This window comes from Conger conger, chromosome 7, assembly GCF_963514075.1.
Source record: "Conger conger chromosome 7, fConCon1.1, whole genome shotgun sequence".
Taxonomy (NCBI): domain Eukaryota; kingdom Metazoa; phylum Chordata; class Actinopteri; order Anguilliformes; family Congridae; genus Conger; species Conger conger.
In genome coordinates, this window is record NC_083766.1 from 222,487 (window position 1) to 250,381 (window position 27,895).

Consider the following 27,895-nt stretch of genomic DNA (forward strand, 5'->3'; position numbering starts at 1 on the left):
TAGGAATGAAAACATTTTATTAACATACACACAACTGTTGTCAGTTAATGAAAACAAAAGGTCCAGTCAGATTTTGTAGTTGGATATAAAAGTTTGTCGCTGTTAATTTAAGAATTTCTGACAGGCTTTGCTGTGGGAGGCTGTAGTCCCGTGTTTCTGCAGCAGGCCTAAGGCTTCTTCCTTCAGGAGTTTGGGAACAGAAGTAGAGTTCCTGTCCATGTGCAGGAAAACAAGGCAGCATTCCAAGACATCTGGGAAAGGGTACTTCTGGGAAAGGGGGAACAACAACAGTCAACACCCTTGGCTTTTAAAAACAATTATTACTTGAACAACGAACAGAATCCCCAAAGTAATTTTCAAAAGATGTGAAAAGTTGCCTTACTTTTATGTGTTCTGGAGTTCCTGCGAGTTCTTTGTGGCGTTCCGAAACCAGGGCAATCAGAGACGGCAGAGAGGAGTTGGCATCGCTGGGAAAGGAATTACACAGTTCACACAAAATTGACTTAATCCACAAAGATTTTAGGAACTCAGCAGAGCAGAGGACGATATTGCTCACATATCAGTCAGCGTTCCCAAACGCGGAGGGCACTCGTTTTGCCATTTTGGAGACGGACAGAACGATTTGAAACACAAAACAACTTTCGGAAATAGTATGTGTTTGGGCCAAAACTGTCTATTGCGGTAGCCAATTTGTCCTCCTTTGTTTAAAATAGAACCTAAACAAAATCAAACCCTGCCTCTGTTCCCACGCAACAAAACCAAACCCTGCCTCTGTTCCCACGCAACAAAATCAAACCCTGCCTCTGTTCCCACGCAACAAAATCAAACCCTGCCTCTGTTCCCACGCAACAAAATCAAACCCTGCCTCTGTTCCCACGCAACAAAATCAAACCCTGCCTCTGTTCCCACGCAACAAAATCAAACCCTGCCTCTGTTCCCACGCAACAAAATCAAACCCTGCCTCTGTTCCCACGCAACAAAATCAAACCCTGCCTCTGTTCCCACGCAACAAAATCAAACCCTGCCTCTGTTCCCACGCAACAAAATCAAACCCTGCCTCTGTTCCCACGCAACAAAATCAAACCCTGCCTCTGTTCCCACGCAACAAAATCAAACCCTGCCTCTGTTCCCACGCAACAAAATCAAACCCTGCCTCTGTTCCCACGCAACAAAATCAAACCCTGCCTCTGTTCCCACGCAACATAATCAAACCCTGCCTCTGTTCCCAGGCGATTGGACAGCAGAGAAGACAGAGACAGAGACAGAGACAGGGCGCCTTCCCTCAGAGCTGATCGTTTGCACATAAAAACATTGAGGCGCCTGGTGCGCAAAAACAGCGTGAAAAACTCTTCAAACCCAGAAAATGATGATTAAATAGGCGCCCCCAGCCAAAGAAATATGTTTGGTGTGAGACGCCCCTTAAGCTACACCACGTCAAGAAAACCTGCAGGAAGAATTAAGCTATGTTCACATTGCTATACTGCAAACTTACAGAAAGAAAACAATTTTTTTAACTGACCAAATTAAAGGCAGTTGTGAATCAACAGCCTTGTAATTAGCTTGTTGAACCTGTGTGTTTAAAGTTATTTTGCATTTTTCCCCCTTAAACAGATTAACACAGTGCAGGTTTAATGTGATTTAAGATGGTGAATGATCCTTCTAATCAGGAAAAACATCCAATTAAGAAATATTAACAACTTAAAATTCTGGGATTGCAATTGTGGTAGGAACGAAAAGCAGCATACACAGGGGGGCCCAGGACGGACTTGGAGAACCGCTGCCCTAGGTAACTGAGCAGGAGGACCTCACCTGTGCTAGGCAGCTCAGTTCATGGGGCTGCAGAGTGAGAGGTGTGTGTGGGGGGGTGAAGGAGGGGCCTACACTGAACCACAAGTCTTTCCTAACCTTGCAGTGGTCTGGCAGTGAGGCAGTGAGAGGACGACGTACCGCTGAGGGTCTGTGGAGCTGTGCGTGTCCGTGTGTCCGTCCCCCGCGGTCTGGGTCAGTCTGTGCTGCTGCACCAGGCTGGAGATCTGCTGCTGCACCTCCTCTACGGCCCTCTGGGTCGCCTGGAGGGAGGCGTGGGGCTCTGACAGCAGGGCGCGGCCAAAACCACTCAGAACCGCCGTCTCTGTGTCTGACCCGGCCATGACCACAGTCTCTGACCCGGCCATGACCACAGTCTCTGACCCGGCTATGACCACAGTCTCTGTGTCTGACCTGGCCATGACCACAGTCTCTGTGTCTGACCTGGCCATGACCACAGTCTCTGTGTCTGACCCGGCCATGACCACAGTCTCTGTGTCTGACCCGGCCATGACCACAGTCTCTGTGTCTGACCCAGCCATGACCACAGTCTCTGTGTCTGACCTGGCCATGACCACAGTCTCTGTGTCTGACCCGGCCATGACCACAGTCTCTGACCCAGCCATGACCACAGTCTCTGTGTCTGACCCGGCCATGACCACAGTCTCTGACCCGGCCATGACCACAGTCTCTGTGTCTGACCCGGCCATGACCACAGTCTCTGTGTCTGACCCGGCCATGACCACAGTCTCTGACCCGGCCATGACCACAGTCTCTGACCCGGCCATGACCACAGTCTCTGTGTCTGACCCGGCCATGACCACAGTCTCTGTGTCTGACCTGGCCATGACCACAGTCTCTGACCTGGCCATGACCACAGTCTCTGTCTCTGACCCAGCCATGACCACAGTCTCTGTGTCTGACCCGGCCATGACCACAGTCTCTGACCTGGCCATGACCACAGTCTCTGTGTCTGACCCGGCCATGACCACAGTCTCTGTGTCTGACCTGGCCATGACCACAGTCTCTGACCCGGCCATGACCACAGTCTCTGTGTCTGTCTGCATGTCCGGCTCAACGCTGGCTGAGGGATTGTGGGTATCGCTGGCAGAGGGATTGTGGGTATCGCTGGCTGAGGGATGGTGGGTATCGCTGGCAGAGGGATTGTGGGTATCGCTGGCAGAGGGATTGTGGGTATCGCTGGCAGAGGGATTGTGGGTATCGCTGGCTGAGGGATGGTGGGTATCGGGGATGTCGGCTGACTGGCTCCACCAGTGCTGGTACAGGTGTGTATAGCACACCCAGGCCACCAGGCTGTCTGCTGCAGCCACACCCCTCTCATCCTGGGGCTGCAGCCTCTCTCTGTACTGCGCTACGGAGTCTGGTCCTGGAAGAGAACGGCTCTCCATGAGCTTTAATCAGGCCCACAAGGTCTTTACCAAAACACATTTAATTCAGTTATATCCCAATTCACTTCAGCACAGAATGGGGTCGCTTGCTGTTAATGCTAATTTTTCAATATCATCTTGCAGTAAAGCAAAATTCCAGGAGACAGCAGCTGAAGAACACAGCAGAATGTCCAGGGCCATTTCAGCACTGCACCTCTGTGGTGAAGGAGTCTGAGCCACAGTGTGCCTGTACCTGCCCCCCTACCTCACCTTCAGGGAACAGCAGTCTGCAGGTGTCTGACAGCAGGGAGAAGTGCCCCGCCCCCCTGCAGCGAGCCACACCCCGCAGCACCTCCTCCAACCCTGCCCCCCAGTCTCCCAGCAGGCAGCTGAGCAGGCCCATGGTGACATCCTGGGACACGCACTGCAGCACCTACAGAGAGAGACACTCCATTAGCCCTGCAGCACCTACAGAGAGACACTCCATTAACCCTGCAGCACCTACAGAGAGACACTCCATTAGCCCTGCAGCACCTACAGAGAGACACTCCATTAGCCCTGCAGCACCTACAGAGAGACACTCCATTAGCCCTGCAGCACCTACAGAGAGACACTCCATTAGCCCTGCAGCACCTACAGAGAGAGACACTCCATTAGCCCTGCAGCACCTACAGAGAGACACTCCATTAACCCTGCAGCACCTACAGAGAGAGACACTCCATTAGCCCTGCAGCACATACAGAGAGACACTCCATTAACCCTGCAGCACCTACAGAGAGACACTCCATTAGCCCTGCAGCACCTACAGAGAGACACTCCATTAGCCCTGCAGCACCTACAGAGAGAGACACTCCATTAGCCCTGCAGCACATACAGAGAGACACTCCATTAGCCCTGCAGCACCTACAGAGAGAGACACTCCATTAGCCCTGCAGCACCTACAGAGAGACACTCCATTAGCCCTGCAGCACCTACAGAGAGAGACACTCAATTAGCCCTGCAGCACCTACAGAGAGACACTCCATTAGCCCTGCAGCACCTACAGAGAGACACTCCATTAGCCCTGCAGCACCTACAGAGAGACACTCCATCAGCCCTGCAGCACCTACAGAGAGAGACACTCCATTAGCCCTGCAGCACCTACAGAGAGACACTCCATTAGCCCTGCAGCACCTACAGAGAGAGACACTCCATTAGCCCTGCAGCACCTACAGAGAGACACTCAATTAGCCCTGCAGCACCTACAGAGAGACACTCCATTAGCCCTGCAGCACCTACAGAGAGACACTCCATTAGCCCTGCAGCACCTACAGAGACACTCCATTAACCCTGCAGCACCTACAGAGAGACACTCCATTAGCCCTGCAGCACCTACAGAGAGACACTCCATTAACCCTGCAGCACCTACAGAGAGACACTCCATTAGCCCTGCAGCACCTACAGAGAGACACTCCATTAGCCCTGCAGCACCTACAGAGAGACACTCCATTAACCCTGCAGCACCTAGAGACACTCCATTAGCCCTGCAGCACCTACAGAGAGACACTCCATTAGCCCTGCAACACCTACAGAGAGACACTCCATTAGCCCTGCAGCACCTACAGAGAGACACTCCATTAGCCCTGCAGCACCTACAGAGAGACACTCCATTAGCCCTGCAGCACCTACAGAGAGAGACACTGCATTAGCCCTGCAGCACCTACAGAGAGACACTCCATTAGCCCTGCAGCACCTACAGAGAGAGACACTCCATTAGCCCTGCAGCACCTACAGAGAGAGACACTCCATTAGCCCTGCAGCACCTACAGAGAGACACTCCATTAGCCCTGCAGCACCTACAGAGAGAGACACTCCATTAGCCCTGCAGCACCTACAGAGAGAGACACTCCATTAGCCCTGCAGCACCTACAGAGAGACACTCCATTAGCCCTGCAGCACCTACAGAGAGAGACACTCCATTAACCCTGCAGCACCTACAGAGACACTCCATTAGCCCTGCAGCACCTACAGAGAGACACTCCATTAGCCCTGCAGCACCTACAGAGAGACACTCCATTAGCCCTGCAGCACCTACAGAGAGACACTCAATTAGCCCTGCAGCACCTACAGAGAGACACTCAATTAGCCCTGCAGCACCTACAGAGAGACACTCAATTAGCCCTGCAGCACCTACAGAGAGAGACACTCCATTAGCCCTGCAGCACCTACAGAGAGAGACACTCAATTAGCCCTGCAGCACCTACAGAGAGACACTCAATTAGCCCTGCAGCACCTACAGAGAGACACTCCATTAGCCCTGCAGCACCTACAGAGAGACACTCAATTAACCCTGTAGCACCTACAGAGAGACACTCCATTAGCTCTGCAGCACCTACAGAGAGACACTCCATTAACCCTGCAGCACATACAGAGAGACACTCCATTAGCCCTGCAGCACCTACAGAGAGAGACACTCCATTAGCCCTGCAGCACCTACAGAGAGACACTCCATTAGCCCTGCAGCACCTACAGAGAGACACTCCATTAGCCCTGCAGCACATACAGAGAGACACTCCATTAGCCCTGCAGCACCTACAGAGAGAGACACTCCATTAGCCCTGCAGCACCTACAGAGAGAGACACTCCATTAGCCCTGCAGCACCTACAGAGAGACACTCCATTAGCCCTGCAGCACATACAGAGAGACACTCCATTAGCCCTGCAGCACCTACAGAGAGAGACACTCCATTAGCCCTGCAGCACCTACAGAGAGACACTCCATTAGCCCTGCAGCACCTACAGAGAGACACTCCATTAGCCCTGCAGCACCTACAGAGAGACACTCCATTAGCCCTGCAGCACCTACAGAGAGACACTCCATTAGCCCTGCAGCACATACAGAGAGAGACACTCAATTGGTTAGACCAGCTGAAATAAGTCAAATTCTTCATAACCATACAAACATGTCTGGAAGTATATATTCCATAAAATGTTAATGCTTGTGTATTTTCACACTGTAGCAACATCTCCGTTTTAGTCCTGGAACATTCCCATTCCCGGGAACACGGCACCTGATTGGTGGGAATGTTGGGAGCGTCGGTCGGACTGTCCAGGGCCTGCAGCTGCTGTCGGACGGACCGGACTCTCTCCGGGTCGTTCTCGGACACGCCCATCTCCCTCTGCAACACGGCCTTGAGCGCACACAGGAAGTCCTGCCCACCCAGCTCAGACCAGCTGTGACTGGTCGAGCAGCTCCGCTTGGTCACACCGGTCTCCAGCCTCATGGAGAGAAGCTCATTGGTGTAGAGCATCACCCGAAAACCCTGAAACACACAAACACACTCCAGCACACAGCCACAGCCACAACACACTCCAGCACACAGCCACAACACACTCCAGCCACAGCCACAACACACTCCAGCCACAGCCACAACACACTCCAGCACACAGCCACAACACACTCCAGCACACAGACACAGCCACAACACACTCCAGCACACAGCCACTCCAGCACACAGACACACTCAACACACTCCAGCACACAGACACACTCAACACACTCCAGCACACAGACAGACTCAACACACTCCAGCACAGCCAGACTCAACACACTCCAGCACACAGACACAGACAAACTCACCCCAGCACACAGACAGACTCAACACACTCCAGCACACAGACACAGACAAACTCACCCCAGCACACAGACAAACTCAACACACTCCAGCACACAGACACAGACTCAACACACTCCAGCACACAGCCACAACACACTCCAGCACACAGACACAGACAAACTCACCCCAGCACACAGACACTCAACACACTCCAGCACACAGCCAGACTCAACACACTCCAGCACACAGACACAGACAAACTCACCCCAGCACACAGACACAGACACACACTCAACACACTCCAGCACACAGACTCAACACACTCCAGCACACAGACTCAACACACTCCAGCACACAGACACAGCCAAAACACACTCCAGCACACAGCCACAGCCACAACACACTCCAGCACACAGCCAGACTCCAGCACACAAACACACACAAACACACTCCAGCACACAGCCACAACCACAACACACTCCAGCACACACCCACAGCCACAACACACTCCAGCACACAGCCACAACCACAACACACTCCAGCACACAGCCAGACTCCAGCACACAAACACACACAGCCACACTCCAGCACACAAACACACACAAACACACTTCAGCACACAGCCACAGACTCAACACACTCCAGCACACAGCCAGCCACAACACACTCCAGCACACAGCCAGCCACAACACACTCCAGCACACAGACAGACAAACTCACCCCAGCACACAGACAGACTCAACACACTCCAGCACACCGACACAGACACACACTCAACACACTCCAGCACACAGACACAGACACACACTCAACACACTCCAGCACACAGACACAGACACACACTCAACACACTCCAGCACACAGACACACTCAACACACTCCAGCACACAGACACAGACACACACTCAACACACTCCAGCACACAGCCAGACTCAACACACTCCAGCACACAGACACACTCAACACACTCCAGCACACAGACACAGACACACACTCAACACACTCCAGCACACAGACACACTCAACACACTCCAGCACACAGACACACTCAACACACTCCAGCACACAGACACACTCAACACACTCCAGCACACAGACACAGACACACACTCAACACACTCCAGCACACAGACACACTCAACACACTCAAGCACACAGACACACTCACACTCAAGCACACAGACACACTCAACACACTCAAGCACACAGACACACTCAACACACTCAAGCACACAGCCAGACTCAACACACTCCAGCACACAGACACACTCAACACACTCCAGCACACAGACACAGACACACACTCAACACACTCCAGCACACAGACACAGACACAGACACACACTCAACACACTCCAGCACACAGACACACTCAACACACTCCAGCACACAGACACACTCAACACACTCCAGCACACAGACACAGACACACACTCAACACACTCCAGCACACAGACACAGACACACACTCAACACACTCCAGCACACAGACACACTCAACACACTCAAGCACAGACACACTCAACACACTCAAGCACACAGACACACTCAACACACTCAAGCACACAGACACACTCAACACACTCAAGCACACAGACACACTCAAGCACACAGACAGACTCAACATACTCGAGCACAGAGACACAGACTCAACACACAGACAGACTCAACATACTCGAGCAGAGACACAGACTCAACACACAGACAGACTCAACATACTCGAGCACAGAGACACAGACTCAACACACAGACAGACTCAACATACTCGAGCACAGAGACACAGACTCAAAATACTCGAGCACACAGCCAGACTCAACCCACTCCAGCACACAGACACAGACTCAACCCACTCCAGCACACAGACACAGACTCAACACACTCCAGCACACAGACACAGACTCAACACACTCCAGCACACAGACACAGACACAACCCACTCCAGCACACAGACACAGACTCTTTCATTGGCGGCTGACTGACCAATAAGCTCTCCTGTGTCCGCAGTGCCTCCTGAGCTCCGAGCCAATCCGCGGCGGCCGCCAGCTCCTTGGCGCAGCGCAGGGACAGCGAGTGTGCCAGCTCCTTCTCTCCCGCCATGGCTGCCAGTCTGCCCGCGGTCTTCAGCGAAAGAACGTCACCTTTCTTAGCGATCACCTTGGCAGCATCAAAGGCGCAGTCTGTTGCCAGGTAACTGAGAGATTGACAAGGACATGAGGACAAAACCACAGATAATACTGTCCAATGTGTGGATGCGCTGTGTGAGAGCAGGGATGTTATACTGCAGCCAGATGTCACACACATTTAATGCCAGCTTGAGTGACATTCTTATTCCATTGGGAAAGCTTGAAATTAAATTAGTCTACCGTAAATCCTCAAATTGTGTCCGGGGTCTTTTATTTACTTAGGCTGCACAAAGCACAGGCATTTATTTTCGAGGCAGGACTTTATTTCTTATTAGGCTTCTGTTGTAGAATTTTATTCTTAGAAATAAAGTAAAAGGCTACACTTAAAGTGGGCCAACACTGTTCAACACTTCCTGTAACCGTTCAGAAATCAATTAGTGTAGGCTAATCAGGAAACACTGTTTGGTAAGTCATAGTGTCAGTCTTAACAGAATTCGTTTATTGCAAATATTCTCAAACACAATAAATCACATGCAAGTCCAGATTCCATAAAATAACAACTTGCCAGACATGCCTTCATGAACAATAACAAATGAGCGTAGATAACAGCAAGTTAAGGATCTTTTTTTTCCTAAAGTGCGTTTTATTGTGAGACATGCGTTTCGTTTGGAGCAGCATACCGGTAGGCTATCAAAAGATTTTTGCTTTGGTTTGGGATTTAATTTACTTTTGGACTGTTTGATTCTATTGCTAAATGTTGGGACTGATGGGCACTGATGGTTCACTGTTAAGTTTTATGTAGTTGAAAGAGTGTCGGGATTTCCACCCGTCTGTTTATTGCGAGCCAAGGCAGCCGCTTTCATTCATTCACTGAACGTGCGCTGTGCTGTAAATACATGGAAACCTTATTGCGTAGTCAAGTAGCCTAAACTGAGTTAATTTTTTATTTTGCCCGATTTACTTTTTATTCAATTCGTCAGCTGGAATGCCTTGCAGCAACAATTGTGTTTAAATGTATACTGCTTCAGCCTTTGGCAAGCTACTTAGAAGGGGGCGGCAAGCGACTGGTAGCTTGAGAGCAACGTGTTGGAGACCCATGGTGCAGGACAACGACTTTTCATTGGCAACAGTATTAAACCAACCAACAATATAAAATATTAATTTCATTGAGTTAAATCGAATCAATGTCTTCAAGTGCTCATGGACTGATAGCCCTACTGGTAGGCAATATTACCCCGGCTTGTATTTGGGGGCCGGCCTTTATTTGTCCGAATCGACCACGCCCCCGGCTATTATCCGAGGCCCGGCTTCAAATAGAATCCCGGACACAATTTGAGGATTTACTGTAAATCTAAATATTTGAATCTTATTCAGCAAAAAAAGTAAAGGAAATAAGATGATGACTATAAGATGTGTTATGTTTTGGTGTTCACCATTTGGCCGCGGTGGCGTAGTGTCCGTCCCTCTCCAGCACGCTGGCCCAGGTGGAGTACAGCTCTGTGAGCGCAGGGTCGTCCGGCTGGAGCCGGGCCTTCGCCAGCGCTATGGCCTCCCTGAGAGACATCCATTATCACAACAGCGCTATGGCCTCCCTGAGAGACATCCATTATCACAACAGCGCTATGGCCTCCCTGAGAGACATCCATTATCACAACAGCGCTATGGCCTCCCTGAGAGACATACATTATCACAACAGCGCTATGGCCTCCCTGAGAGACATCCATTATCACAACAGCGCTATGGCCTCCCTGAGAGACATCCATTATCACAACAGCGCTATGGCCTCCCTGAGAGACATCCATTATCACAACAGCGCTATGGCCTCCCTGAGAGACATCCATTATCACAACAGCGCTATGGCCTCCCTGAGAGACATCCATTATCACAACAGCGCTATGGCCTCCCTGAGAGACATCCATTATCACAACAGCGCTATGGCCTCCCTGAGAGACATACATTATCACAACAGCGCTATGGCCTCCCTGAGAGACATCCATTATCACAACAGCGCTATGGCCTCCCTGAGAGACATCCATTATCACAACAGCGCTATGGCCTCCCTGAGAGACATCCATTATCACAACAGCGCTATGGCCTCCCTGAGAGACATCCATTATCACAACAGCGCTATGGCCTCCCTGAGAGACATACATTATCACAACAGCGCTATGGCCTCCCTGAGAGACATACATTATCACAACAGCGCTATGGCCTCCCTGAGAGACATACATTATCACAACAGCGCTATGGCCTCCCTGAGAGACATACATTATCACAACAGCGCTATGGCCTCCCTGAGAGACATACATTATCACAACAGCGCTATGGCCTCCCTGAGAGACATCCATTATCACAACAGTTCTATGGCCTGAGAGACACATCCATTATCACAACAGTGCTGTGGGGCCTGAGATGCATCCATTATCACAACAGTGCTGTGGGGCCTGAGATACATCCATTATCACAACAGTGCTGTGGCCTGAGACACATCCATTATCACAACAGTGCTATGGCCTGAGAGACACATCCATTATCACAGCAGAGTCAGAGCGCTGTTAGAAGGCTGGAGGGAGTCGCTGGGGGAACCTGTAGAGCTGTTGGGATTTGAGGAGGTCCACGGCCTCGTAGACTCTGTGGATGGACAGCAGGTAGGAGGCGGCTTTCAGGAACTGCTCCTGGAAACACAGCTGCTTAACGAAGGCCTCGACGGTCCTCAGCCACACCCCGTACCCCGCTGAGACAGGAGAGGAACACCACACACCAGGTTAAAAACGCTTTTCTGATCAGCACATTTCACTTCGTGGAAACACAATCCAGAGTCATTTTAAATACAACTACACTACAGAACAGCTGTGCCTACTCTGGACTCACTCACTCTGGACTGCTTAATCAGTGCACCAACACTGCCACTCTTAAACAGACAACCTACAACCTCTAGTTTACTGATCAATTATGCTTATCAGTATTATTAGCTCCGTACCCATTGGTGCGATGGAGACCAGGTGGTCGGTCAGCTCTCCTCTCTGAGTGGCTGCCTGCAGGGCTCCTGTGATGTCACCTCGCCATAGCGACAGGTACACCGCACACTCATAGTGCCCTCCCTCCTCGTGGCTCCGCCCTGCACAGCCAATCAGAACCACACATGCAGATCAGCACACCAATAGGAGAGCAGTGTTGAGTTACGGTATGAGTCGTGAAGCACAGCAGGCTGCACGGTCGGTTACCCTCTTCCTGGAACATCCTGTAGAGGGCGTCCCTGTCTGAGAAAAGGCCCAGCTGGATGTGCTCTCCCACCCCAGGAACACACGCCCTCGGCCCTGCAGAGAGAGAGACCAGCCACAGCCAGGTTATCACTGCACCGCACTGCAGAGAGAGACCAGCCAGGTTATCACCGCACTGCAGAGAGAGACCAGCCAGGTTATCACCGCACTGCAGAGAGAGACCAGCCAACTTTATTCATTTTAATAAACTGTGTGCAAATCCTGTAGCTTTACAGCAGTACATGGACAACCCACTGTAGAGTAGGATTTTTGGAATGTCTTTTCAAATGTCTGTGTTGTAGAATGCCACCGCTTTCAGTTACCAGGGGGCCACGTTACAAGTACAAGTTACCCATCTTAAGTTCAGACAGGATTTCAGAGTTTGGTGTTTGTGTAATATGGCCCCAGGACCGATCATCATTAGTATCATCACAAGGTTCAGTTAGGAACATTGCAATCACGCATCTGTGGTCCCACACCTTAAAGGGGTAACCAGGATTCTACCACGCTGTGGTGCTGGGACCAGGCCCCAGGACTCAGCTGCACTCACCCTGAGAGAAGCGGACCTCTGCCAGGCAGAGGCAGTCCTGCTGGAGGTCCTCTTTCGACCGATGGTCCATGGAAGTGCTGAGGGGGAGGATGGATCGAGGTTTCCTCTTCTTCCCTGGGATTTCTGCCAAAGCCAGTCTGTCCATCATTCACATGCCCCCATGAGGTATATTGTAGTATGAAATAAAATGCATTGTTTATAACTGGCAATCATATGGAGTGCAATGCTCAAACTGACCTGGTTTCTCTCTCCTTCTTTCTTCTTTCATCTCTTTCTTTCCCTCGTTCCCAAAGGTCTTTCCTTCCTGTGGCACCCTCTCTGCCACGACTCTGTCCGCCGGCCGGCTGCTCTCTTTAGACCGAGCTGAAACAGCGAGCGGAAATGGAAACTACTTCCTGTTCTGATCACGAGACGTCACAGTGCACCAGCAGGACATGGTGTCTCTTCCACTGAAACCTGCCATAATCTCCCTGCTCCACTGAACACACCTGCAGAATTATATCTTCTGTTGTCTTTGACTGAGAAACTCTGGGGAAAAGGAATCCCAGCATGCAAACTAAATGACACAAATGGATTCAAGAGTCCAGAATATTTCTTAATACGACACTCAGAAGGCAAAGCAGCAGCAGTGATCTGAGACGAGAGCAGTGACTGATGAGGTACCTGTGGGTGGAGGAGTGCCGTCTGTCTCTCCCTCCTCCTCTTCCTCCTCATTGTCGGACACACCTCTCTCTCTCTCCACCTCCCTCTCCCCTTCTCCATTCAGGGGCTTGCCCTCCCCAGCCCTGACCCCACCCTTCCCAGCAGCCTTTGCTGCAGCCTTCTTCTTCTTGGCGTAGGCCTTCTGCTGCTGTGATCGCTTCTTCTCAAGCTCTACACCTTTCTTGCCTGGAACAAAAACATTCAGACCAAGGGAAGGGATATACAAGTTCACAACTGACACCTTGAGAAGACTAATATATCATAATAATAACATGCTAACAGTTGATTAGACTAAGCAGGGGACAATCCCTGGAGCCATTCGAGGTTAAGGGCCATGCTCAAGGGCCTAACAGCTGTTTAGATCTCATCTTGGCTACACCGGGGCTTGAACTACCAACCTTCAGGGTCCCAGTCATGTATCTTAGCCACTAGGTTACAGGCTGCCCCTAGACTGAAGACTGAAGCTTCAAAGACAGCAATGACAATTTAAAATCAGACCTTATCCATCGGAGTGCATTCGCTCGGCAGAAAAGCCCAGGTACTGCACACCTATTGTAGGAGTGCAGGTAGAGAGCGTGCAGGTAGAGAGCGTGCAGGTAGAGAGAGTGTGCAGGTAGAGAGAGTGTGCAGGTAGAGAGAGTGTGCAGGTAGAGCGTGCAGGTAGAGAGAGTGTGCAGGTAGAGAGAGTGTGCAGGTACAGAGTGTGCAGGTACAGAGTGTGCAGGTACAGAGTGTGCAGGTACAGAGTGTGCAGGTACAGAGTGTGCAGGTACAGAGTGTGCAGGTACAGAGTGTGCAGGTACAGAGAGTGCAGGTACAGAGAGTGCAGGTACAGAGAGTGCAGGTAGAGAGAGAGTGCAGGTAGAGAGAGAGTGCAGGTAGAGAGAGAGTGCAGGTACAGAGAGTGCAGGTACAGAGAGTGCAGGTACAGAGAGTGCAGGTACAGAGAGTGCAGGTACAGAGAGTGCAGGTACAGAGAGTGCAGGTACAGAGAGTGCAGGTACAGAGAGTGCAGGTACAGAGAGTGCAGGTACAGAGAGTGCAGGTACAGAGAGTGCAGGTAGACCCCCCCTCACCTCGGGGGGGCTTGCTGTGCTCCTGCTTGCTCACAGCCCACTCCTGGGCGGTGAAGTCGTCCCCCCCGGTCCACACCAGGTCCGGGTCGACCGGAGACCACTGCACACACAGCAGCCGCCCGCGGTGACCTCTGTAGTTACACAGGGCCTCGTCCTTCAACACGTCCCACACCTACAGACACGCCGTCAGATACAGCATAACCCACACCTACAGACACAACATACCCCACACCTACAGACACAACATACCCCACACCTACAGACACACCAGTCAGGTATAACATACCCCACACCTACAGACACGCCGTCAGATACAGCATAACCCACACCTACAGACACAACATACCCCACACCTACAGACACACCAGTCAGGTATAACATACCCCACACCTACAGACACGCCGTCAGATACAGCATAACCCACACCTACAGACACAACATACCCCACACCTACAGACACACCAGTCAGGTATAACATACCCCACACCTACAGACACGCCGTCAGATACAGCATAACCCACACCTACAGACACAACATACCCCACACCTACAGACACACCAGTCAGGTATAACATACCCCACACCTACAGACACACCGTCAGATACAACATACCCAAAACCTACAGACACAACATATCCCACACCTACAGACACGCCGTCAGATACAGCATAACCCACACCTACAGACACAACATACCCCACACCTACAGACACACCGTCAGATACAACATACCCAAAACCTACAGACACAACATATCCCACACCTACAGACACGCCGTCAGATACAGCATAACCCACACCTACAGACACAACATACCCCACACCTACAGACACACCGTCAGATACAACATACCCAAAACCTACAGACACAACATATCCCACACCTACAGACACGCCGTCAGATATAACATACCCCACACCTACAGACACGCCAGTCAGGTATAACATACCCCACACCTACAGACACACCAGTCAGGTATAACATACCCCACACCTACAGACACACCAGTCAGGTATAACATACCCCACACCTACAGACACACCGTCAGATACAACATACCTCACACCTACAGACACACCAGTCAGGTATAACATACCCCACACCTACAGACACACCAGTCAGGTATAACATACCCCACACCTACAGACACACCAGTCAGGTATAACATACCCCACACCTACAGACACACCAGTCAGGTATAACATACCCCACACCTACAGACACACCAGTCAGGTATAACATATCCCACACCTACAGACACACCGTCAGGTATACCATACCCCACACCTACAGACACACCAGTCAGGTATAACATATCCCACACCTAGACACACCAGTCAGGAATAACATATCCCACACCTACAGACACACCGTCAGGTATAACATATCCCACACCTACAGACACACCGTCAGGTATAACATATCCCACACCTACAGACACACCGTCAGGTATAACATATCCCACACCTACAGACACACCGTCAGGTATAACATATCCCACACCTACAGACACACCGTCAGGTATAACATATCCCACACCTAGACACACCAGTCAGGTATAACATATCCCACACCTACAGACACACCGTCAGGTATAACATATCCCACACCTACAGACACACCGTCAGGTATAACATACCCCACACCTACAGACACACCGTCAGGTATAACATACCCCACACCTACAGACACACCAGTCAGGTATAACATATCCCACACCTACAGACACACCGTCAGGTATAACATACCGGTGGACTGACTCACCTGTGCGGTCCCGTCGTAGCAGACGGTCACTAGCCTCCCGTCGTGGTGGGGGCTCCAGGCTAGGTCAGTGATTTTGGCGGTGTGTCCCGCCAGACTGCGGAACGCTTCGGTGATCAGAACCGGGCTCTCCGGCGGAGACTCTGTACACAGACAGTGAAACACGAAAGTAACATAATCACCCCCTTGAATACGCAGACGATAAAACACGAATGTAACATTCACACTTTCGAAAACGCAGACGAATGTAATCGTCTACAGATGTTCGTATACCGATACCAGTATCGAAAATGCCTCCGATACAGCCCAATCGGGTATCGGCGAGTACGCGTGTCTATGCACCGATCCATCCATCCATCCATTATCTGAACCCGCTTATCCTGATCAGGGTCGCAGGGGGGCTGGAGCCTATCCCAGCATACATTGGGCGAAAGACAGGAATACACCCTGGACAGGTCGCCAGTCTATCGCAGGGCACACACACCATTCACTCACACACTCATACCTACGGGCAATTTAGACTCTCCAATCAGCCTAACGTGCATGTCTTTGGACTGTGGGAGGAAACCGGAGTACCCGGAGGAAACCCACACAGACACGGGGAGAACATGCAAACTCCGCACAGAGAGGCCCCGGCCGACGGGGATTCGAACCCACGACCTCCTTGCTGTGAGGCGATGCACCGATCCAATGCCACATAATTTATCATGTGATGATAGCTCATGTACGCTATTCAGGCAAACAACAACACGTGCGATGTTAGCGGAGAGCGTCGTAAGAGCTAGTAAAATGTCAGCAATTTGGCAATATTTTATATAATCTCAGAAAGCATTTGAAGCCGCATCCCGCGAAAGAGCACGGTCGGTTCTGAGTTTTAAACGTTAGGTTCACAGAAGATCCGTGTTCAAAATTCAAACTACTACCAAACTGAACGTAGCTTTCCACTATGCTGTATCTACATAAAAAAATAAAATAAAGTAGCTAATACCATCATTGGACAAATGCTGCATATTACAATACGCTGTTTCCATTCTAAACTAGCAATCTCCGGCCATTTCAAAGGGTTAAGAATGCAAACACCGTATGGTATTGAATGCTAAAGTACTATAGTTGTCAAACAATTTCTGTGTATTTTAAATCTATAACGGTTGTTTCACTTATGGCTTATCGTATAGCGTTTCTTCATCCGTGTTTATTCAAACTGAACATCGCTCTCTACTATGCGGTACCTACATAAAAATAAATGAAGCAATGCATTATCATTAGGCTATTGATCAATCACATATAGAAAGCGAAAATTCCCTGCTTTCAGCAAAAAATGGACCATCTCACCACCACGATTGTCCCACGCCATATAAAATGCATTGGCAAAGTTTAGTGTTACATACAAATATATCAAATTGTACAGAGACCTGTATTGGCCATAGGGAAGAGGGATGAAAACATGACTCACAATCGACCGGCATGCCTGGACGTAAACTACAGGATTTTAACTACAGCCATCTGCAACTGTGAGGTTACACTGTACAATGTCAATGCAAATCTAAATATTTAACTTGGCAATTAGGCTATTATCTGACTTACAATGTTGACATTTAACTATTAAGATTGCCCAAAATGAAGTTAGAAAATTAAATAAAAATTTGTCAGTACTCCAGAAAGGAAAAGAATAAAATAAATGATACGACCCCTAAGCAGTATCGGATACACACGGTTAAACGTTATATATATATAAAATTAATGCACAGGTATCGGATCGGTACTCGGTTAGCCGATACGCAAGTTCAGGTATCGGTATCGGGGAGGAAGAAATGGCATGGGAAAATCTCTATAATCTTCAGAGAGATCAGGAGCGAAACCTTCATGATCGCGTCACTAAATCTGACGCCTCCCGCTCAGATCTTCAGCTCTTCCTCAGATTCCCATCATGCCTCTCACCCGTGGGGCCGGAGAGGTCGTGCACGTAGATGACGGCGTTGCTGGACCCAGAGGCCAGGAGGTGGCGGAGGTGCTGGCTGCCGAGCTGGTGGTGCCACCGCAGGACGTTGATGATCTTGTGGTGCTGCTGGATGGAGCAGAGCTGCCGGAGGTCTGGAGCATGGTACACCTCTATCGACCTGCAGGACACAGCGCTGGTTATGACAGCTTCCTGTATCATAGCGCTCATTATGACAGCTTCCTATATCACAGTGCTCATTAAGGCAGCTTCCTGTATCATAGCGCTCATTATGACAGCTTCCTGTATCACAGCGCTCATTATGACAGCTTCCTGTATCATAGCGCTCATTATGACAGCTTCCTATATCACAGTGCTCATTAAGGCAGCTTCCTGTATCATAGCGCTCATTATGACAGCTTCCTGTATCACAGTGCTCATTATGACAGCTTCCTGTATCATAGCGCTCATTATGACAGCTTCCTGTATCACAGTGCTCATTATGACAGCTTCCTGTATCACAGTGCTCATTATGACAGCTTCCTGTATCACAGTCCTCATTATGACAACTTCCTCCTTCGATGTTCAGATGAGATGTAATCAGAGGTGAAACCTGAATTAAAAAGAGGTGTATTTAAGGCTTTGCAGTGTGTGTGTTTACAGGTCAGGACGGATCATTACCCATCTTCATTCCCGATGGCCAGCACTTTACCGTCTGGTTTCCAGCAGAAATCTGTGTGAGGCGACAGCTTATGCTGCAAGAACACACCACACACATCAGTACACAAACACATCAGTACACAAACACATCAGTACACAAACACATCAGTACAAACACAGGGCATCCTGCGCGGAATGATTTATGCTGAAAACATGTTGCATAAACACAGATCCCCAAATAAAATGGATAATTTAAAAAGCCTTGTCAACCTTAATGTTGTTTGTGTCTCGAATGAGCTCGTCGATGTCGGACGCCTCTCCGGCCAGCTTCCAGGGGTCATGCTGCAGAATCAGCCCCTCCCCCCCACAACTGTACAGACCAATCGAGGGCTTGTCCCCTCCCCCTTAGAGACAAAGCAGCCAATCACTGAACAGCTTAGACCCCCTCCCCCAACACACCTACAGTATCAATACATGGTATCCGCCAATATAAATTGTGCTTGGCTTCAAAACCTTGCGTGAAAATGGTGCCTAAAACTGAGGCAATTATTTTTACAGCCACCAAAAACTGATACCACAATAAAACTAATTCCAGTCAAATTAGCAGCCATGTTCATCCAATGATTAATCTTGTCATTTTACAAACCATCTCCAGTTAAAGGATTCATTACATTCACATTGGAAGTCTTACTCTACTGGTGGCTTTTACAAAGCAAGCTAAAATGTCCACCAAGTCAATGAGAAATGACACATGACGGTTTATTCAGTGAGTTACGGCGACCGTTCCCCAAACTTACCGAAGGCCATGGGGGGGACAGGGGGGCCCCAGGCCACAGTGTAGACTGTCTTACGGTGATAAGTGCTGGATATCTGAGGAGACCTGGTGGAACAATTATGACTTTTACTTTAAATAAATACATACATACATACACACACATAATTAAACACTCTTTTGAATATATTTACATGTAAATGTAAATTCTTATTGACAGACAAAACTGCAATGCACTCCGCTTTGCACACTGAACATGACTATGAGTGCACAGGCCCACTTACTTATTAGAGTAGGCTTCATAAATCCCCACTTTCCCATCGTCTGTCCCAAATGCCAAGGAGCCTTCTTTCGTTGGGTGCCATGACAACTGCAAAATGAACCACAAACATGCGGAAACCAAACCACGAGAAGGTCCCTTCTGTAAGTGACCTGGGCTAAAACACACCCGCTAAAATACTGAACTGTTCATCTCTAAATACAACATTACATTACAGCTACTAGGCTGATGTTTTTATTCAAAGAAACTTACAGTTGATTAGACCAAGTAGGGGCCAATCCCCCTTGGAGCAATGTGGGGTTAAGGGCCTTGCTCAAGGGCCCAACAGCTGCACAGATCTTGCAGTGTACTGTGGCTTGAACCACCAACCTTCCAGGTCCTAGTCAAGCACCTTAGCCACTAGGCTATTAGCTATAGACACAAGCACCTTAGCCACTAGGCTGTAGGCTATAGACACAAGCACCTTAGCCACTAGGCTATAGACACAAGCACCTTAGCCACTAGGCTATAGGCTATAGACACAAGCACCTTAGCCACTAGGCTATAGGCTATAGACACAAGCACCTTAGCCACTAGGCTATAGGCTATAGACACAAGCACCTTAGCCACTAGGCTATAGGCTATAGACACAAGCACCTTAGCCACTAGGCTATAGGCTATAGACACAAGCACCTTACCACTAGGATATAGGCTATAGGCTATAGACACAAGCACCTTAGCCACTAGGCTATAGGCTATAGACACAAGCACCTTACCACTAGGCTACAGGCTGCCCCTGGACAGGAATGTTTAAACAGCAGTGCAGTATTGCAGAGTGGCTGACTCACTGCAGTGACTTTGGATCTGATGCCCTGCCAGAAGGCCCGGGTCTCGTAGCGGTTCTGCAGGGACAGGGTGCCCCACACGCGGATCATGTTGTCCCCCACGCCCAGCGCCAGGCAGCCGGTCCCCACCGGGGAGAAGGCCAGGCTGTACACAAACCCCCCCAGCGTGGGGAGCGTCCAACAGCACTCCAATGAAGACAGGTCCCAGCACTTAATCTGAGAGAAACACACACTCTTAATCTGAGACACACACACTTAAACTGAGACACACACATGCGCTTAATGTGACACACACACACACACACACTCACACACTCTTAATCTGAGACACACACACACACTTAATCTGAGACACACACACACACACTTAATCTGACACACACACACGCTTAATCTGAGAGACACACACACACCTAATTTGAGACACATTTAAATTTTTTTGTCTCTTGTGGCCAGGTAAGATGTGGCCAGGTGAGATGTGGCCTTGTGGAAAGTTCTGGAGCTCATACCTCCCTGTCCATGGAGGTGCTGAGGAGAAGCTCTCGGCCCCCCAGGCCCACAGAGCTCATGTTGAACACAATGCGGCTGTGGTTCTGCCCGTCTGAGGAGGAGCCCAGCAGACTCCACTTCTGCTTCCCCGTCTTGGTGAGGTCCCACTGGACCAGCTCTCCGCTGGGGGGGCAGACAGAGCGCAAGCATTTCACAGACACCTCCAGCATGGTGAAAGAGTCCTGGAATAATCACACGTTCAGTAATGTCTAATAACGTCTACAGTGATAACATACCCGAAGCAGCTGGAGACAACCTGCGAAGGCCACCCCTTCGGCCAATGAACCGTCAGCCAGAGACGCTCTTTCACACTGGGGTCCACGCCCACTCCTCTCCTCTTCAGGAACGGAAGCTTGAGGGTCGTCACACCTGATTGGAGGGCAGGGAGGTTATAAAAGCAGCTCACTAGTATCCCAAGTAGTCACTGGCTTGGCAAACACATACAGTACACTAGAACCACGGTGAAGCGAGAGCGAGAGGGAGAGGGAGAGGGAGAGGGAGAGGGAGAGAGAGAGAGAGAGAGAGGGAGAGGGAGAGGGAGAGGGAGAGGGAGAGGGAGAGGGAGAGGGAGAGGGAGAGGGAGAGGGAGAGGGAGAGAGAGAGAGAGAGACTTTATTCATCCCGAGGGAAATTTTAGAATTTTTAGAGACTGGCAGAGAGAGACAGGCAGACGCAGGCAGAGAGAGAGAGACAGGCAGGTGCAGGCAGAAAGACAGGCAGAGAGAGACAGGCAGAGAGAGAGAGAGACAGGCAGAGAGAGAGAGAGAGAGACAGGCAGAGAGAGAGAGAGAGAGACAGGCAGAGAGAGAGAGAGACAGGCAGGCAGAGAGAGACAGGCAGGCAGAGAGAGACAGGCAGGCAGAGAGAGACAGGCAGGCAGTGAGAGACAGGCAGTGAGAGACAGGCAGTGAGAGACAGGCAGTGAGAGACAGGCAGTGAGAGACAGGCAGAGAGAGGCAGGCAGAGAGAGACAGGCAGGCAGAGAGAGACAGGCAGGCAGAGAGAGACAGGCAGGCAGAGAGAGACACAGGCAGAGAGAGACACAGGCAGAGAGAGACACAGGCAGAGAGAGACACAGGCAGAGAGAGACACAGGCAGAGAGAGACACAGGCAGAGAGAGAGACAGGCAGAGAGAGAGACAGGCAGAGAGAGAGACAGGCAGAGAGAGAGACAGGCAGAGAGACAGGCAGGCAGAGAGAGAGACAGGCAGAGAGAGAGACAGGCAGAGAGACAGGCAGGCAGAGAGAGAGACAGGCAGAGAGAGAGACAGGCAGAGAGAGAGACAGGCAGAGAGGGAGACAGGCAGGGAGACAGGCAGGGGGACAGGCAGGGAGAGAGACAGGCAGGGAGACAGGCAGAGAGAGACAGGCAGAGAGAGACAGGCAGGGAGAGACAGGCAGGGAGAGACAGGCAGGGAGAGACAGGCAGGGAGAGACAGGCAGGGAGACAGGCAGGGAGAGAGACAGGCAGGGAGAGAGACAGGCAGGGAGAGAGACAGGCAGGGAGACAGGCAGAGAGAGACAGGCAGGGAGACAGGCAGGGAGACAGGCAGGCAGAGAGAGAGACAGGCAGAGAGAGAGACAGGCAGAGAGAGAGACAGGCAGAGAGAGAGACAGGCAGAGAGAGAGACAGGCAGAGAGAGAGACAGGCAGAGAGAGAGACAGGCAGAGAGAGAGACAGGCAGAGAGAGAGACAGGCAGAGAGAGAGACAGGGAGACAGGCAGGGAGACAGGCGGACGCAAGCGGACCTCTGCCCCTGGCTGTGCTCCATATTCGTACAGTCTGATCTTTGCTTCCTGAGGCAAGGTAACAGCCCTTCTCTGCTCCCTCTGCCACTCCGTTCGTTACCTCTGTCAAGAGAGAAATATAAATACAATCAGCTAGTATGAGAAAGCCCTGCACACATCAGTAAGTTCTGGCTTATTTCTGTGAATGTTGACGGATCCGTTTTGTGTCCTAGCGGTTCGCGGCAGGCCTGGTTCTGTCACCTGGAGTCTCCTCGGCCCGGCCGAACAGAGGATCCTCCCCAGGCTGAGGGCACCAGGCCAGGGCGTGGATCTCATCGTCATGGCCCCTCAGGCGATGGAGCACCTCCACCTTCCTGCTGATGTCCATCACGATCACCATCCCATCCTTGTACCTGAAGAAGAAAAAACATTTAATTTGGTCTGAGCAAATGACATGCTGTATGAACGAATGTACACATTCATTGTGTTAATGTTATGGTGTTATGGTGTTAATGTTATGGTGTTATTGTGTTAATGTTATGGTGTTATTGTGTTAATGTTATGGTGTTATTGTGTTAATGTTCAACCCCAGAGAGACGGCCGCCAAGTGTGCTCACCCTACAGCTATGTGCTTTCCATTATGAGGGGAGCAGGTCAGGCAGAAGATGTTTCTTGGTTCAGGAAAGAGGGTTTGTGTGTCATCTCTGTTCAACCAGTAGCAAGCCACAATTCCCTTCTCATCACCAGAGACCACCAAGTCTTTCTCCACTGGAGACCAGTGCAGAGCTGTGATTGTGCCCTGTACAAAAACACATCTGTATTTATCATGTGCGTCTTAAAGATGCAATATTGCCATGCTCTGATGCAGAATACAGAAAGTGATAATGATGCGCTGAAAGTAGTTGGGGGGGTGGAGTGGTCTCTTATGAATTCACCTGGTGAGATCTGTGCTCTTTCAGTACGGCCTTATCGTTGATGTCCCAGATCTTAACCGTCCCGTCGTCAGAAGTGCTCGCGCATAGATGGTCCTGTCCGGGATGGCGGCAAAACGCAAGCCCGGACACTCTTTCTTTGTGGCCATTAAGTTCGCCTGAAACCAAAAGGAAAAACAATGACGCCACTCAGGAAACCAAGCTATACATACAGACTACTGTGCAACTGTTGAAAATTGATTCAACTTGATATTAGCCATTTAAGTAGTTGCACGTTAAATAAAAGCAGATTTAAGTTATCTGTGAGAAAAACGCGACAGAAAATTGGAACTTACCCACAATTGCAGGTGATGAGACGGTGATGTCAAGCAGATATATAGTGTTTTTAGCGCCGAACCCAAAAATACCATTTCTACTCGTGTCGCTGGACCGCGAGCAGTACCAGTTAGGAGAGGCAGGGAGAAGTCTCTCGTGCATTCTGTGACAGTTTACCTGGATGTGTTAGTTTTACTAAATCAAAGTGTTACACGTGAGCAGACTGACATACTATCACGCGCAGCAGAAACACTTTTCTGGGCACTTCCCATGCCGAGCATATGCCGTATTGTAAACAGAACGACAGTCGTGAAGCTTTTTGAAATGTTGCGCATAAACTACGGAAAGCAACGCAGGATAAACTGAGCTAGCAGCACATACCAAGTTATGGCTTTCCATAAACTAGCTATAATCGCTTGCTGAAATTAATGAGATACAAAATAACTTAGGTAGCTATATATAGCAGGCAACCGTCCTGCCATGACTGTTTGAAATTTAGGCAAATATCTAAACTCTGAAATATATATATATATTTAAAGTTTTATAGAACGCTTTCACTGGTCTTCCTAACGTAAAGCAAGTCGTGTCAGAAGGTGCAAGATGGCGCTCTCCTCTGTGACAGGAGTGGGTAAGATCGCATTTTGATTTAATGTCTACATCTAAGTCTAACTGCTTTTCGGATTTAAGTTGTGGTACAATTATTTTTTTATTACAGGTGTCACACTCTTGAGAAGTATTGCAGGACAGATGTGTTCAAGGTAAAGATGATCTCTATATATTCCTAGCGAGTGTTATGCTGTTAGACTGGTAACCGAACGTGACCTGTGCCGAGGGTAAAATTAACCTCTCATTCTGTAGCTAGTAGCTACGCAGTGCAACAACTCCTCTGAACTAGGTAGATTTAATCTGAATTTAATACTTTTTTCGTATCCTGCTATGCAGATAACGACGCATCCTTGCCAGAAAATCTTAGCCACAGTGTTTCTTTCCCCTGTTTTTCAGAATTGTCGCCTCAGTCTGCGTTGTTCAACACCCCTCCTTCCACACCAGTCCGACATTAGAGCTCAGTAGAAAATGGGAGAGGAAGAATCGAACTGTTTATCCGCCGCAAAGTCGGGACGAGGCGCGGAGACCTGCTGTGAGATCAGATTAATATCAGTAGCATTTTGTTCCTATGTTATAATATACAATCAGTGAGCACTATTAGACTTATTTAGACTTCTACTGCTGTAGCCTATCCACTTAGAGTTAGGATGCCTTGTGTGCTCAGAGATGCTCTTCTGCATAACACTGTTGTAATGCGTGGTTATTTGCGTTACTGTCACCTTCCTGTTAGCTTTGACCAGTCTGGCCATTCTCCTCTGACGTCTCTCATTAACCAGGCGTTTCTGTCTGCAGAACTGCTGCTCACTCGATTTTTGAAAGGTTTTTTTACACCATACTTTGCAAACTCTAGAGACAAGTGAAAATCCCAGGAGATCAGCTGTTTCTGAGATATTTAAATCACCTTGTCTGCCACAGTCACTTAGATAAAATTTTTTCCCCATTCTGATGGTTGATGTGAACATTAACTGAAGCTCCTGACCTGTATCTACATTGTATGCATTGCACTGCTGCCACGCAATTGGCTGATTAGATCATTACAGGAATAAGTAGGTTTAATAAAGCAAAAATGTTTCTAATAAAGTGATCGGTGAGTGTACGTGCTAGTTTTAGCATTGTTGTACGGATTTAGTTTTCAAACTTTCAATGTTTGCTCATTTTCGTTCTAGCCAATCAGTGATGGTTTTGTATTATTAAATGAATCTTAAATGCTCTTTCTGTCCAGGAAATCCATCACTGTAGGCAGCAGATAAAGTACAGCAAGGACAAGATGTGGTATCTGGCAAAACTGGTAAATAAAGTGGTCAATTATAAGATGATTCATTCACATTTTACCTTCCATCGTTGATATTGGAATGTACTGTGTCCTCCAAAAAATGTTTTTTATAGCATATTTTGAAGGGAGGAACCTACTTTCCATCCAAAGACCAAATTGAACAGCACTTGAACAACAGAAAAACATTATCTAGAATATATTTAACTTCAAAATATGTTTTGGGAAAATAATAATCTGAACAATAGAAAATAATAATTGACAGTGCAAAATATATAATTTCATTAAATAAAATACTTATTGATTTTGCTTGAAAGTAAAGCACATTTAAGCATTACATCTTAAATGAATGAAAGATTACTTCACTGTAAGCCCTGTTGATTGGGTTTGTTTTCTTTGCAGATAAGAGGCATGAGTATTGACCAGGCCATCGCACAGCTGGAGTTCAACGATAAGAAGGGAGCGGGTATAATGAAGGAGGTGGGCCTTTAATCATGTTTTATTCTCATGAAAACTTCTGGTGCTCCTGAATATTCTTCTCCTGAATTTTAAGTGTTAAAGTTAAAATTAATGGATCATGTTTGTCTTTCTCTGTCTAAAGGTTCTGTTGGAAGCCCAGGAACTGGCTGTTAAGAATCACAATGTTGAGTACAAATCAAACCTGTATGTTGGTAAGTTTTTTACTGTCAGAGGGGGTAACCCCACCCTTTATAAGACCCTGAATCCTAAGCCTGTTCAAACCGGTTCCTAATAAGACCCAGAATCCTTAGCCTGTTCAAACCTGTTGCTAATGAGACACTGAATCCTAAGCGTGTTCAAACCGGTTCCCCATTTATGTTAGGAAATCATGCTGTGAAATCATTTCCCCCCCAGCCAAGTTTGGCCTGTTTTGTTGTACAGAAAAAAAAATCCTTACTTTACTCAATTCTATATTATCCTCTGAATTAAGAACAACCCCCCTTCTGTGCAACTGTGCAAACGTCTTGTTTTAAAGTAGCTCTTTTACGGGTCTCTGAGGACAGCTCTGCAGTAGGGTGATGCTCTCTGTGATGCTGCTTTAGCCCAGTCGTTCTCGGGGAAGGGGAAGTACCTGAAACGGATCCGGATCCACGGCCGGGGCATGTGGGGCATCATGGATAAGGTCCACTGCCACTACTTTGTGAAGCTGGTGGAGGGCCCCCCCCCCATGGTGGAGCCGAAGGCGGGGCTGGACCAGGCCCGGGAGTATGTGGAGAATCTGAAGAGCCGCACCGTCATCCACTCGCTCTAGTGCCCGTCGCTGGCCTCTCCTGCCCCTGCGTTAGCTGCTCATTTGGGTCTTCAGAGGTGGACAATGTACTGAAGTGATATGGCACTGGCTCCTTATGGAGTCCAGCTCTGGAGGGTAAAGGAGATGATCATGAGGGCAGAGGTTAGCAGCAGCAGTGATGTTCTGACTATGTACAGCACGATGTGTTTGTGTACACTAGAGCCGTTATTGCTTCCTAACACGACTCCCAATGTACAAAACAAAGCCAATGTCTTTTATTAATAAAATAAAATCTATTAGGACTTCATGGTGTGGGCCTGTTTCAGGTTTCTCGTCTCCAGAAAGCTCCTGGTTGTTGTGATGTGCCTGTGGCCTGGGGCCGCATTTATAACCTTTCCGTTCACACAGAAAAGGGCTTAAAATGCATACGCCACTTTCTAAGCATAAATTGCGATTTATATTAAAAAAAAAAAAAATTTATGGAAACTTTGACCCATACGTATGCAAATCAT

At 49.1% G+C, this 27,895-nt stretch overlaps 2 protein-coding genes across 12 annotated transcripts; one reads left to right on the forward strand and one right to left on the reverse strand.

Annotated features, from left to right (window-relative positions):
• On the reverse strand, window positions 1–24,561 carry gemin5 (gem (nuclear organelle) associated protein 5). 11 transcript variants are annotated; one of them, XM_061248432.1, is made up of 30 exons: window positions 24,279–24,560; window positions 23,947–24,101; window positions 23,629–23,810; window positions 23,273–23,424; window positions 23,033–23,134; window positions 21,521–21,653; window positions 21,245–21,407; window positions 20,739–20,951; window positions 19,916–20,001; window positions 19,657–19,739; window positions 19,130–19,263; window positions 18,881–18,954; window positions 18,202–18,380; window positions 16,267–16,406; window positions 14,502–14,673; window positions 13,387–13,611; window positions 12,961–13,086; window positions 12,724–12,846; window positions 12,138–12,230; window positions 11,894–12,031; window positions 11,500–11,647; window positions 10,347–10,466; window positions 8,771–8,981; window positions 6,245–6,496; window positions 3,465–3,627; window positions 2,839–3,193; window positions 2,197–2,370; window positions 1,948–2,148; window positions 383–467; window positions 1–267 (listed from the first exon to the last, which is right to left on the reverse strand). In XM_061248432.1, the coding sequence occupies exons 1-30, from the start codon at window positions 24,418–24,420 to the stop codon at window positions 103–105; spliced, it is 4,689 nt and encodes a 1,562-aa protein (XP_061104416.1). In that variant the 5' UTR covers window positions 24,421–24,560; the 3' UTR covers window positions 1–102. The 11 variants fall into 11 exon arrangements, with proteins under 11 accessions (XP_061104416.1, XP_061104412.1, XP_061104411.1 ...); XM_061248428.1 differs by having other exon boundaries at window positions 2,197–2,646; XM_061248427.1 differs by having other exon boundaries at window positions 2,197–2,646; window positions 2,755–3,193.
• A 209-nt stretch (window positions 24,562–24,770) lies between these two features.
• On the forward strand, window positions 24,771–27,690 carry mrpl22 (mitochondrial ribosomal protein L22). Its single transcript, XM_061248434.1, has 7 exons — window positions 24,771–24,886; window positions 24,974–25,016; window positions 25,261–25,396; window positions 26,087–26,152; window positions 26,537–26,614; window positions 26,736–26,805; window positions 27,196–27,690. The coding sequence occupies exons 1-7, from the start codon at window positions 24,859–24,861 to the stop codon at window positions 27,402–27,404; spliced, it is 630 nt and encodes a 209-aa protein (XP_061104418.1). The 5' UTR covers window positions 24,771–24,858; the 3' UTR covers window positions 27,405–27,690.
• Window positions 27,691–27,895: the final 205 nt, after the last annotated feature.